Source organism: Selaginella moellendorffii, unplaced genomic scaffold (genome assembly GCF_000143415.4).
Source record: "Selaginella moellendorffii unplaced genomic scaffold, v1.0 SELMOscaffold_77, whole genome shotgun sequence".
Classification (NCBI taxonomy): Eukaryota; Viridiplantae; Streptophyta; class Lycopodiopsida; order Selaginellales; family Selaginellaceae; genus Selaginella; species Selaginella moellendorffii.
Genome location: NW_003314338.1, coordinates 382,202 through 396,587, shown reverse-complemented (window position 1 = coordinate 396,587; position 14,386 = coordinate 382,202). Strand labels below are relative to the sequence as shown.

The 14,386-nt window shown below is 38.7% G+C and overlaps 4 protein-coding genes across 4 annotated transcripts; 3 read left to right on the top strand and 1 right to left on the bottom strand.

The window, feature by feature from the left end:
• Positions 1–63: 63 nt before the first annotated feature.
• LOC9642883 (mavicyanin) lies at positions 64–684 on the top strand. Its single transcript, XM_002986893.2, has 2 exons — positions 64–273; positions 345–684. Exons 1-2 carry the CDS (start codon positions 87–89, stop codon positions 656–658), a joined length of 501 nt encoding a protein of 166 aa, XP_002986939.2. The 5' UTR covers positions 64–86; the 3' UTR covers positions 659–684.
• A 55-nt stretch (positions 685–739) lies between these two features.
• LOC9642882 (eukaryotic translation initiation factor 3 subunit D) lies at positions 740–2,595 on the top strand. Its single transcript, XM_002986892.2, has one exon. It carries the CDS (start codon positions 767–769, stop codon positions 2,408–2,410), a length of 1,644 nt encoding a protein of 547 aa, XP_002986938.2. The 5' UTR covers positions 740–766; the 3' UTR covers positions 2,411–2,595.
• A 2,442-nt stretch (positions 2,596–5,037) lies between these two features.
• LOC9642881 (eukaryotic translation initiation factor 3 subunit D) lies at positions 5,038–6,580 on the top strand. Its single transcript, XM_024660741.1, has 2 exons — positions 5,038–5,046; positions 5,264–6,580. Exons 1-2 carry the CDS (start codon positions 5,038–5,040, stop codon positions 6,578–6,580), a joined length of 1,326 nt encoding a protein of 441 aa, XP_024516509.1.
• Positions 6,581–10,666: 4,086 nt separating this feature from the next.
• LOC112341151 (18.0 kDa class I heat shock protein-like) lies at positions 10,667–11,126 on the bottom strand. The gene has a single exon (XM_024660788.1). It carries the CDS (start codon positions 11,092–11,094, stop codon positions 10,675–10,677), a length of 420 nt encoding a protein of 139 aa, XP_024516556.1. The 5' UTR covers positions 11,095–11,126; the 3' UTR covers positions 10,667–10,674.
• Positions 11,127–14,386: the final 3,260 nt, after the last annotated feature.

Genomic DNA, 14,386 nt, shown 5'->3' with positions numbered 1-14,386 from the left:
TTCTCATTAATTATGAAAGAGTTGATTCCATTCATTCAAAGGCACGCCAACGAATCAATTCGTCTCTCTTTGCTTCTCCAAGGAAAATGCTTTCTTCGATCGATCGATCATTCATGGGCTACTGGCTGCTGGCGATCGCATCGTCCCTGCTTCTCAGCGATCGCGCGAATGCGAGAGCGTACCTGGTGGGCGACGATCGTCACTGGGATCTGGGCGTCGACTACGCGCAGTGGGCGAGCAAGTACAGCTTCGTGATGGGGCAAGACTCGCTGGGTAAGTGGGAATCCATCGTGAATTTGCCGCAATCTTGGATCCAATTCGAGTGATCTTTTCCTCTTGCCCAGTTTTCATCTACACTCCGCCCCGCCACTCGGTCCTCCAGGTCACGCAGGGCGATTTCGATGGCTGCAACATCAACAATCCCATCGCCACCATCCCGCCCAATTCCTCCTTCGCCATCGCCTCCCCAAAGGCCTACTTCATCTGCGGCGTCCCCGGCCACTGCGTCTCCAATCTCAAGCTCGCGATCACCGCCACCACCACCGCCCCCTCGCGGAACATCACCGCCACCGCCCCGGAATTCTCCTCCTCGCCGCCGCCTCCGTCTCCACCACTCCTTCCACTTGTCGCCCTCCTCCTCGTGCTCTTTGTGCCCTAAAAGCATAATCAAGCATATTCCCGCAACGAATGTTCTCAGTATATCCAGGCTCACCATTTTAGGGCTCTAGTAGCATTTTAGGGTTCTTGGATTAGGGCGGCGCGAGCGATGGTGAGGGCGGGGTTCAAGGTCCCGGACGTGGTGGAGAATCTGGAGGGATGGGGGCCGCCGGAGTCATCGACACTGCCAGCGGCGGCGGCGCAGAGCCCGCTCCTCCTGGCGCCCTTCGCCAAGAACGAGAAGCTGGGGCGCGCCGCCGATTGGAGCCGATCCTATCCCTCTCGAGGTATGCGCGCGGGCGAGAGCGTCTTTGATTTCGTCTACGATGAAGCCGACGAGGACACATTCAAGCCCGTGGATGGGAAGCCGCCGCCGCGGCGGAACTACAACAAGTGGCGGCCCAACCAGCGCCTCCTGCCTCAGCGCAAGGACGAGGAGCTCGAGGCCAAGAAGCGCGAGGCCGAGAAGGAGAAGCAGCGGCGTGACAAGCAGTACAACCAGAACCGGACGTCCCAGCGGCGGGAGGCGGCGGCGTTCCGGAGCTCGGTGGACATCCAGCCCGAGTGGACGATGCTGGATCAGATCCCCTTCACGACTTTCTCCAAGCTCAACTTCAACGTTGGCGAGCCCGAGGACCTGGCGATGTGCGGCGCGCTCGAGTACTACGACAAGGCCTACGATCGCGTCACGCCCAAGACCGACCGCCGCCTTGAGCGCTTCAAGAACATGAACTTCTTCAAGGTGACGACGAGCGATGATCCGGTGATCCGCCGCCTGGCCAGCGAGGACAAGGCGACGGTGTTTGCGACGGACAACATCCTCTCCACGCTCATGTGTGCTCCGCGCTCGGTCTACTCGTGGGACATCGTCGTCCAGCGCGTTGGAAACAAGCTCTTCTTCGACAAGAGGGACAACTCGCAGCTGGATCTCCTGTCCGTGAACGAGACTTGCCAGGAGCCACTGCCCGAGGCCAAGGAGGACATCAACTCGGCGCACTCGCTCAGCGTGGAGGCGGCGTACATCAACCAGAACTTTTCGCAGCAAGTGCTCGTCCGCGACGGCGGCAAGGTCCAGTTCCAGGAGCAGAACCCGTTCGCCGGGGACAGCGAGGTGGCGGCGAGCGTGGCGTACAGGTACCGCCGTTGGAAGCTGGACGACGAGACGTTCCTGGTGGCGCGCTGCGAGCTCCACAGCGTCATGGAGTCGAAGAACGGCAGCGTCTTCCTCACGCTCAACGCGCTCAACGAGTTCGATCCCAAGCTCTCGGGGGTGGACTGGAGGCAGAAGCTGGAGACGCAGCGGGGTGCGGTGCTGGCGACCGAGCTCAAGAACAACGCGAACAAGCTCGCCAAGTGGACCGCGCAGGCGCTGCTGGCGAGCGCGGACGTGATGAAGCTGGGATACGTGTCGAGGATCCATCCCCGCGATCACTACAACCACACGGTGCTGAGCGTCCAGGGGCACAAGCCCAAGGATTTCGCAGCGCAGATCAATCTCAGCACCAACAACATGTGGGGGATTGTCAAGTCGATCGTGGATGTTTGCTTGAAGCTGGCCGAAGGTAAGTATGTTCTTGTCAAGGACCCGCAGAAGCCACAGGTGAGATTGTACCTGGTTCCATCGGATGCGTTTGAGAATGACTATGTGGAGGAGCCGCTGCCCGAGGAAGAACAGGTTCCACCGCCGCCGGCGGAGGAGGAGAGCGGCGACGCCAAGCCAAGCGAAGAGAAGGATGTGGACGCTGATGTTTAAGAGAGAGAGTGTGTTCTTGTTTTTCTAATTTCTGTTTGTAATCTTGCGTATACACCAGACTTTGTGGTCTGGTGAAAATTTGGTCGTGTTCTTTCTTCTCTCTCTGTCTGGGAGAGCGCAGATGGAGCGTGAGCGGATGTATTCGTGGTACTAGAGAAGAAATCTCACAGTGGTGGTGTTTGAAATTTGGAATGACACAACATGGCGCTGCAAGTAGACCAGCATGCTTTCTCGAGCTTTGAGTTTTTGTTTGTGAGAATTCGATTGGATCTTGAGAGGCCACCAGACTAAGCGCAGGATGAATTTTGAGGCCTCTTACTGTGATGAAGTTTCCCATCTCCTGGAAACTCTCTCTCGATGCGGAAAGCAGGGCAAAACTAAAGCCGCGAAAAAATAGCTCCACGGCTGCCATTCTCTCTCTCCTCTCTCTCAAAAGTCATCCTTTGAGAGAGGTTTCGCCATTGCCAAGAAATACAAAGCCATATTTGTATATAAAGCCACACAAAGGAAATAGATTTATTGGATGAATTACTCCTCTTAGGTAGTATGTTTATGAGGTAATTTAAGTGGCTAATTAAATAGGCTGACAGGTGCCAAGCACAGAGCCTGCGAAGGCACAGTGGCCTTGGCAACAATCACCGTCTTTGGAGCATCGTGCCAAAGTATCCCCACATCCTTGGAGGAGTTTCCTAGTGATAATGTTGTTCTCCCCTGTAAATTTTATTAGCAAATCTTATGGTTAGAGATTTGAATTTTAAAGTACCTATTGCAAGTGCCATTGCAACTACAAGAGAGGTGAACAAAAGCTGCAAAACTATGGTTGAGAGCTGAATCTTTGCCATATTGTTCTGTGAAATGTGGCTTCTAATAGGCTGGCTTTTATACTCCGGGGAATGAATATCATATGATAAAAATAACAATGGTGTGGATCATGAGGTCTGACTTTTGCATATACTCCAAACCTCATCCTTGGGTTTCAGGCTAACCACAGTTTTGCTAAGTCATCTATACAGGAAGAAAATTAAAGATTTGATAAGATTTGGCTAATTTCCTCACTGTATATTGATCCAAGAAAAATGAAGTAAAATCTAACCAGACTAACATGTGGGCCTTAGTGTACATGTCACAGAAGATGATCCTCTTCTATAACTTTTGTAGTTGACAAAGAGTGCAAACTTTACAAAATAATTGCTATTCATTGGCTTTGTGATCTTAACAATATGCTTAATTAAACATTTCAAGGAATATTAACCCATACTAACCTTTAACTTTTAGCCACATCACCAAGACTAAAAACTAAAAAAACAAAAGTGTGAAAGGTTTTCCATTGGCATTCATTATATAATGGTCTAGTTGAGCACCCAAAAACACAAACAACAAACTTTAACTATAAAGATAATCATAGAAGTGCAAAGCATGACTCAAATAACATAAACACATAAAAAAATTCTTTTGCAAACATTGTTGGTATAGTAGTAAACTAGAAGTGGAGAAGGCTTAAAGATCCATCCTAGATGATCCTATAGCCCCTATTGGAAAAGCTAAAGAAGTCATTTTTATTTCACAAGTGATATCAGAAAGGGTGTGACCATAGGAAGTCCACTCTTCATCTTTGTACCGAGTACCACATGCAATAGAAAAGGGTTTTTTTTTACATTATCCATATGTATATATACATTAGAATGGAGTTAGCCATGAAAGGGAAAACCCATATGTACAACTAGGGGAGGGACGTTTAGGGTGAAGAATTGAGTAGCAACTTCTTACATCAGGATGAGCTCTTCTAGGAGGCCAGGTTTGTATTCTAGAGAATGTTGTACACATTAACAAGTGTTGACCACAAAGTGTTTGATGACCTTATCACTAACAAACATGGAGATCAATAATAAGGAATGTTTTTCTTATTGAATTTACATAGCAATTGCTATAACACTTTTCTTTATATACATATCAAAGAAAAAAGAGAAAAGAGAATGAAAATGTAAGGAGAGGAGTAAATTTAACATTTATATTTTCTGTAAATGAGTTGTGAAATAGCAATTTAAAATTATTTGTTGCACGTTGTATGTAGCAATGCTTCGTTTGCTTATTAATAGTGCTTATTGCATATTGATCAATTTGAAGGTTATGTATTTTAGAATATACAAGGAAGTTTAAGAAATTTAATAAACTATAAAAAATGCTTATAAATTATAAATACATGATTAATCTAAATGAATAACAATATATTCACTATTAAAAATTTAAATTTGTGAAATGACAGGTATAAAATAGATGGTATTATACATTTATTTGGGGGGCTATTCTTAACTTCAAAAGTGCCCTGGAACAAGCACTAGATGATTCAAAGTTATTAATGGTTAATAAATAGTTTAATAGACTAAGAAAGTCAGTTGTGTATAGTCATTAAAAGTTTTCACACAAATGCTTAGTAAAAAAACTCTTATTCATTAAAATGAATTATAATAAAAACTGGACCAATAAAAAAGCAAAAAGAAACATTTAATTATAATAAAATCACTAAAAAACAATTAATTTAAAGAAAATTTATAAATTTATTAGGATAAATAAAAGTTTCTTTCACTTTATTCCATTTCACCGTGCCATTGCCATAGAAATAGAAAGCCATGTGGGGGGTAAGAGATTTACTGGGTGAGTGCTAGAAACAAATCGACTTGATCAATGCTGGATGTGAGCGATTGCTCCTCTTTTATACACGGGCCCATATATTCTAGAGGATTCTAGCATATTCATATTGATCTGTTAAACAATGTATTCAGAACCTTGATTAAACATTAATAAGTTGCTCTATAAACATGTGTGTAAAAATGAACGCTCGCTCCATTTTCTCAGCGCAAGGACAAGGAGCTCGAGGCCAAGAAGCGCGAGGCTGAGAAGAAGAAGCAACGGCGTGACAAGCAGTACAACCAGAACCGGACGTCCCAGCAGCACGAGGCGGTGGCGTTCCGGAACTCGGTGGACATCCAGCCCGAGTGGACGATGCTGGATCAGATCCCCTTCACGACTTTCTCCAAGCTCAACTTCAACGTTGGCGAGCCCGAGGACCTGGCGATGTGCGGCGCGCTCGAGTACTACGACAAGGCCTACGATCGCGTCACGCCCAAGACCGACCGCCGCCTTGAGCGCTTCAAGAACATGAACTTCTTCAAGGTGACGACGAGCGATGATCCGGTGATCCGCCGCCTGGCCAGCGAGGACAAGGCGACGGTGTTTGCGACGGACAACATCCTCTCCACGCTCATGTGTGCTCCGCGCTCGGTCTACTCGTGGGACATCGTCGTCCAGCGCGTTGGAAACAAGCTCTTCTTCGACAAGCGGGACAACTCGCAGCTGGATCTCTTGTCCGTGAACGAGACTTGCCAGGAGCCACTGCCCGAGGCCAAGGAGGACATCAACTCGGCGCACTCGCTCAGCGTGGAGGCGGCGTACATCAACCAGAACTTCTCGCAGCAAGTGCTCGTCCGCGACGGCGGCAAGGTCCAGTTCCAGGAGCAGAACCCGTTCGCCGGGGACAGCGAGGTGGCGGCGAGCGTGGCGTACAGGTACCGCCGCTGGAAGCTGGACGACGAGACGTTCCTGGTGGCGCGCTGCGAGCTCCACAGCGTCATGGAGTCGAAGAACGGCAGCGTCTTCCTCACGCTCAACGCGCTCAACGAGTTCGATCCCAAGCTCTCGGGGGTGGACTGGAGGCAGAAGCTGGAGACGCAGCGGGGTGCGGTGCTGGCGACCGAGCTCAAGAACAACGCGAACAAGCTCGCCAAGTGGACCGCGCAGGCGCTGCTGGCGAGCGCGGACGTGATGAAGCTGGGGTACGTGTCGAGGATCCATCCCCGCGATCACTACAACCACACGGTGCTGAGCGTCCAGGGGCACAAGCCCAAGGATTTCGCAGCGCAGATCAATCTCATCACCAACAACATGTGGGGGATTGTCAAGTCGATCGTGGATGTTTGCTTGAAGCTGGCCGAAGGTAAGTATGTTCTTGTCAAGGATCCGCAGAAGCCACAGGTGAGATTGTACCTGGTTCCATCGGATGCGTTTGAGAATAAGTATGTGGAGGAGCCGCTGCCCGAGGAAGAACAGGTTCCACCGCCGCCGGCGGAGGAAGAGAGCGGCGGCGCCAAGCCAAGTGAGGAGAAGGATGTTTAAGAGAGTTGTTTTTTTTTCCTAATTTGTGTTTGTAATCTTGCGTAAACTTCGCGGTCTGGCCAATCGGAGGTGAAAATCTGGTTGTGAGCTACAGCTTCTTTCTTGAAGATGAATCTCTCTCTCTCTCTCTCTCTCTCTCTCTCCGAGAAATAGTGGGAACTGGGTGAATATTAGAATCATGTGAGAAATCTTAGGTGATTATTTAAGTGGCTAATTAAAAAGGCTAACAGGTGCCAAACATAGAGCCTGTAAAGATGCAGTGGCCTTGGCACACTCTCTTTGGAGCATCGTGCCGAAGTCCTTAGTGACAATGTTGTTCTCCCCTCGAGGCAAAACTTATTCTTAGAGATTTAATTTTAATGCAAGTGCCATTGAAACCACAAAGAGAGATGAACAAAAGCTGCAAAACCATGGTTGAGAGTTGAATCTTTGCCATTGTGTTGTGTGACTTGTGTAGCTTTTATACTCTAGGGAATGAATATCATATAATAAAATTTACAGTGGTGTGTTATATTTCCTCTTCGGGTTGTGTTTGAGGCTACCAACTATTTGCCAAGTCATCTATATAAAAAGAAAATTAAAGTTTTGATAATATCAAACCAAGAAAAATAAAGTAAAATCTAATATAACTAACATGTGGGCCTTAGTGAGAGTATGGCAGATCAAATCAAATTAAATTATAGAAATTATGCATTTTTTTTCCGATGTTTGACAACCATTAAGATCTCTGTACATTATCTTCCTTTATGACTTTTATTATTGACAAAGAGTGAAAACTTAACAAAATAATTTTTGTTGATCTCAATAACTTACTTAATTAGACATTTCATCTAGAAATATTAATTTACAGTGGTAGTTTTCCCCTTTAACTTTTACCTATGCTGCTAACATTGAAAACTAGAAAAACAAGAGTGTGAAAAGTCTTTATTGGCATCCATTCTATTATAATCTTTTGTTTTTTCATTTTTGCACTAAAAATATATATTATTATTATGACAACTATGGTAATGAATATGTGATTGTGCATATGAGCATTATATATTTACACATGTTCAGTTTTTTATTTTTTGTTTTGAGTTGTATGCAAAAATATTATATACACAATCATATTTGGATTACTTTTGTCGTAAATGTGACTTTAGGTATTGAAATATACTTACTAGCCAATCCTTATAGACATTCACTCCTTAGTACTACAACAGCAGAAAATTAGTATTATTAGTTCCTTTTATGGTTTCCACCCAAATTAATTGAGAAATTGGTAATTAAAGACAGAATTGTTAAATGTTATTAGTTAAGCATATTTGACTTGGTTACAGAAACTCATTCATTAACTTGCACTTGCTATTGTTAAAAACTCCTATAATATTGAGTCTAGTCTTTTAATATTGTTATGTGATAGAGTACTGTCTTTACTAGACACCTTTACTATCACACCCCATGTGTTAGTCCTATTTTGATTCTATATGTTATTTATAGTAAGTGTTTATCTACTCAAGAGGTATATCTACAAAATATAAATAGTGTCCTAAACCCTATAGTGTTGTTATTATGTCCTAATTCACAATCTAATGTTATTTCATATTTAATAAGTTTTCAAGTTTGTTACAAAGACTAATTCCTAAGATTGGGGTGAAAACCCAAAATATGCATTCATAGCTCATGTCACTTCTTATTTTACATTTGGTTTATGTCTAAGCCCAAGCTTTATGTTGCTTTAGTCAATAGGGTACCCTCTTCACGTTAAACCACTTTTACATTGTTACACTCTGTATGACACTATTTTGTATGCAAGAGTTGGATACATGGAGCTAGAAGTTACTTTCCTCAAGCTTTTCTCGCAATCAATGCAAATACTGATCTATTAATATATTTCATAAACTTTATCCAAGTGATGATCAACACAAGAGTTATACAAAGCATGATATCTAAAGATTTAGTTAAGTTATCAAGATTGAAAGCTGAGCAAATTCACCTATAAACTTTTGGTGTGTAGAAGGTGGGCAAATAGCCAAGAAATTTGTGAGTGATGTTCTAATAAAACTATCTAAATGGAAAGAAATATTAGATTTGATAGTGTTGAAAATACTAAACTTTTAGATTGTGTTTGGTATAAATTTCTTTAAATAATAAGCTCACCAAGTGAATTACACAAACACACTAGCAAGTGCTAAAGTGATGAAGCTAATATATGTCAAAAATCCATCCCCACAACCACACAATGCTCCAAGGATTTGAATCAATCTTATGTGGGGCCGATTATGGATGTTTGCTGAAAGCTGGCTAAAGGTAAGTATGTTCTTATTAAGGATTTGTAGAAGCCATAGGTGAAGGTGTACCTAGTTCCATTAGATGCATTTGAGAGTGACTATGTGGAGGAGCCATTGCCCAAGGAAGAACAGGTTCCACTGCCGGTGGAGGACAAACATCTCCTCCACTTCCTTACTAAGTGTATGTTTAAAAGATTTTAATTACCATAGACAACTAATTTTCGGATCAAATCAAATTAAAGAAGTTAATCATTTTGTCAGTTGTGTTAAGATCTTTATACATTATCTTCCTTTACGACTTTTATTGTTGACAAAAAAGTGAAACTTAACAAAATAATTGTTATCATTATGGTCTAAAAAATTTACTCAATTAGACATATATTGTAGTTCCACCTTTTAACTTTTACCCAAAACTAAAAAAACAAAGCACCCATTTCATTATAATCTTATGTTTTCATCTCAACACCTAAAAATATATATATTATTACCATGACAACATGATTTAATTATATTAAACAATCATATAAGAGTAAAGTATAACTCAAATAACAAAGTAGTCGTAAAAACACTTAGGAACAACTATAAAAAAATTCTTTTCCAAAGATTGATGTTACATTAGTAAGATGGAGTAAGCTAAAATGCCATCTCAAGATGATCCCATAGGTGTTACTAGAAAAGTTTCATTTTCTTTCACAAGGTGATCAAAAGGTAATAAATATGACATAAACAGAACCAGGCAAAAATTGATTAACTTCTATAATTTGATTTGATCTGATCTGCCATATGTTAGTAGGTTAGATTTTGCTTCATTTTTCAGGAAAACTGTGGTGGATGATGTTTAGAGCGGACCTAATTTTATTATATGGCATTCACTCCCAGAGTATAAAAGCTAGCCTATTCGAGGCAACAATTTGCACAACACAATGGATGGTTTTGCAGCTTTTGTTCATCTCTTTTGTGGTTTCGATGGCACTTGCAATAGGTAAGTTAAAATACAGATCTCTAACCATAACTTTTGCTAACAAAATTTCCAGGGGAGAACGGGATTGTCACTAGGAAACTCCTCGAAGGATGCGGGGATACCTTGGCACGATGCTCCAAAGACCGTGATTGTTGCCAAGGCCACTGCATCTTCGCAGGCTCTGTGCTTGGCACCTGTCAGCCTATTTAATTTTACCTCAGTTGATCATAAACATAATAAAAGAGGAGCAGTTTCTCACATGATTCTTTCACCCAGTAAATTTCTTTCCCACATGGCTTTGTATATCTCAAGATCTCGCTCGTCAGGAATGGGCCGTCTGCAGGATGTATTTGCTTTCCGAACCCATGGAGAAGAGTGAGGAAGGAGCTTCTGTGAAAATTAGAATGATCTATGCTATCTGTTGAGCAAGAGCGAGAAGAAAATCAAAGTACAAAAGTTTTGGGCGTGGAGTAATTTTTTCGCGGCTTGCAGAGGAGCTGCCGAAAAATATAGTTTTACCTGCTTTCCGCAGGAAACTCTGAATGCAGAGAGTCTCTAGGAGATAAACAGTAAGAGGGCGTCAAGAAAGAAGCTGACCAAATTTTCACCTCACCATTAAAACAGCACAAAATAAAGAATATTCTCAAAGCAACCAAATAAACACAAATTACGTGTTAAAAAAGTGTTTTTTCTTTTAATCTTTTCAAACTCTCTCCCCTACTTAAGTAATATGTGTTAATTAAAGTACTATAGTATATAAACTGGGATACATTTAATATTATTAAAATCGTAAAATAGTAACAAAACTATAAATGAAAGTTAAAAGAGAGCTTTCACTTTATTCCCATCCATTTTACCGCTCTCTATTCTATTTGGATTGTTCTTGGCTGTGGCTTGGGGATCTTTGGAATTGTGACAGTGAGGACACCGTGTTCTACTGTAGCTTTGATTGCCTCCACATTCGCACTCTCGGGCAGCCGGAATTTCCGCAAGAAGCTGCCGTGGCTGCGCTCCACGCGGTGCCACTTATCACTCTTGTCACACTCGTGCTTCTTCCTCTCGCCACTGATCTGGAGAGTGCGGCCGTCCTCCACGCTGATCTTCACTTGCTCTCTACTCACACCCGGGAGATCGGCCTTGAAGATGTGTGCCTCGGGTGTCTCGAGCCAATCCACGCGAGTGTTGGCGACGGCGCTGCTGTTGTCACAAGAAAAGATGGACGAGATCTCCTCGAAGGGATCCAAGATGTTTGAACCGCCATTGCCGTAGAAATACAAAGCCATGTGGGCAAGAGATTTGCTGGGTGAATGCTAGAAACAAATCGACTTGATCAATGCTGGATGTGAGCGATTGCTCCTCTTTTATACACTAGGATGACACCTCTAGGACACTCTAGAGTGTTCCCACATATTCTAGAGGACTCTAGCATATTCATATTGATTGTTAAACAAAATTATATAACAACTAGCAGAGATCCCAGCTCCGCTGGGAGATATAGCATACCCAAGATAAATAGATTTTTTTTTCTAATTTTACAATGTTAGAAATTTTGATTGTATTCAAGGTTAAATTTATATAAATTTTACTATTATTCATCTCCAGAGAAATGCATAATAATGCAATTAGATAATAATGCAAGTGTTGGGGAAAATAAGGTCATTTTTAATCATCATTAAATTTGAATTTGAATTTTTTATTGAAAGGTAGAAAACCCTAAAAACATAAACAAGATTGCTGTCATGCTTTAAAAGTAATTAAGTTTTCACAAAACTGAAGAATTATAGACTACCAAAAAATAATAAGTTAGTTTGAAGAAATTTTAATTTTAATTGCATACTGAGCTAAATTTATTTTATCTCAACTCTAATGATGAATCTAACTTTCATAGTTTTCTAAAGAATAATAGAATATTTATTATGTGTCTGGTTTTACATTTAAATAGACATAATTTAATCTATTTAGATATTCACACTACATTAGGGGTGTTGAAAAGAGGTACATCAAAAGATAATAATTATATGAGAGATATAATGTTTGCATTAAGAAAAATCTGTACTAATGCTTTATGATAAAATTATGTATTCATGTCTCATATATGACATGCTATCTAATATGGTATAAGTAATCTCATACACATAAAAATATCAAATTCATTTCTTAATAATATCTCAAAAATAACAAACCCTTTTATATTTTCAATTAGTCTCTTTGCTCAAAATCTTACTGAAATCTACCAGCAGCTTTACATGAGTTTTATTGTTTGTCTCAATATTTATACAATGATTTATTTTCTATGTTAGATTATGTTATTATTATATAAATGCAAAAAAACTCAAATTCAAATTTAATGATAATAAAAAAAAGATCTTATCTTGCATTATTGTGCATTTGTCTGGATACGAATAGTAGCAAAATTTAGATAAATTTGACCTTGTATACAATCAACATTGTAAAATAAGAAAAGAAAATTTATTTATCTTGGGTATACTCTATTTCCTAGTGAAGCTAGGGTCTTTGTTAGTACTCTTTATGTAAAGTTACTTTTTAAAAAAGAGAAGTTCATGGTTTTAAAATAAAGCACAATACTGTGCTATATTTTTGAGAATGATGCAACTCCACTAGGAAACATAGAAAATAATATTTTGAAATATTTATATTAGATATTTATTAAAATATAAAATATTATTACACCTCTAAAACCTTTCCAACCAGAACATGATTTACCAAAAGATCAAGAGTAATAAATTTTATAACTCATAATGCATAACATAACCAATGTGAAAATTCAATGATGAAGAGACAAAATTCTTGAGAAAGAAAAACATAGAATGAAGAAAGTTAAGAGATAAAGGAGTGTAAAATATTAAAAAATTGTTTTATATGAACTTCTCAAGGAAAGTGTTTTAGGCTAAAAAGTAATAGAAAAGCTCCCAATTAAATATCAAGAATAATCAGATTAAATTTAAATAATCAATAAACCAAGAATCATCAGGATTATATTTAGGTGATATCATGCTAGTAAGCTATATATGGAAATCATGATTCCAAATGCATTAAAACATTTTGAAAATTTTAATAATTTGCTATCAGATTGTATATAGCCAAAACAATTCAAATCATATACAGATAAAATCTAGAAAATTAAAATTTAAAAATACATATATATAAAATTATTCAAGACTACTTACTATTCAGTAATTATATAAAAGGGCATATGATTATTGAATAATTCAGATTATTAAAATAGTAATGTTTTAAATATAAAAATGGATCCAACACATAAGTATATATATATATATTAAGATTCTAATATTTTTTATATGATATATTATTTAACATTTTTAAAAATACTATAAATATATAAGTTTTTTTATTTTAAGTTTTTAATTTAATATTCAAATTGTTGTATATAGCTTATCAATTGTCAGTAAAGTGTTACTAATGCATTATTATTCTCAATAGTTCTTCATTTTCTTGTATCAAAACCAATTGATACTTAAATTTTAATCTAAATATAGAAATTATTAAAACAGTTTGCATTTTAAAAAATAAATGAAAACCTAAATAATAATTAACATTTTTTGAAATTATAATAAAACATATTATTGACATTCATAATATTTACAGCTATAACTTATATGTATTTTAAGATGAATATTTTAGTAAACTCTAAACATGAAACCTAAATATGATTCTGAAAACTGATTAATTAATAATGATTTCTTTTATAAATTTAGCATTGGGTATTTTAAGCACTAAACAGGACTTTTTTACCACTAATGATCTCTAAAAAAGTAAAAGAATTTAGTTTTGAAATGAAATGCTAATTTATATTTCAAAACAGTAGCACTCTTATACTTTCTTTCTTTGCTCAAATACTCCATAATCTAATTTTTATTAAAAAAAATGTAAGATTTAAATATTAATTATTAATATAACATTAAAAATTACTATTTGGTAATGTCTTATATATTTATCATATTAAAAAACCCACACACCTCTAAAATTATTATTTGATTTTATTTTTGTGAACATATTTAATAAATGTTATAAATTTTGAAAGTGGACTAACCATATTTAAGAAAATCATATAAAATTTTATATAGAACTTGACTTTAAATATAATAATAATATAAAAAGTAGATTATAATACTATAGAATGGAATATGTATAGAATCATGGAAAGAAGTTTAAAGAGATTTCCTCCATAGTGAGTTTATTATTCTTCAGATTTGTTGAGAAGCTAATTGAGTTTTTTCATGGATGGAATTCTTGTTAATTAATATGACTGTTGATAACAATTAGTTATACAACACTCTCAGTAAATAAATCTAGTTAGAAATGTTAAGAACAAATATACGAAATAACATTATTATATTCATAGTAAGATCTAAACTTTTTAGCAGAAAGTAAGATCTAAACTTTTTAGCAAAACTTTTTAATGATGAGAGATTTGAACCTTGCTATCTATAAAAAGAGGAATGTCCAAAGTTTGTCATAGTAATTGACAAAAAAGTAGTGAAGTTAATGTAGACAGAGAAATTGAAATTTTAGAGCTGAGTTGTAATCTGAATC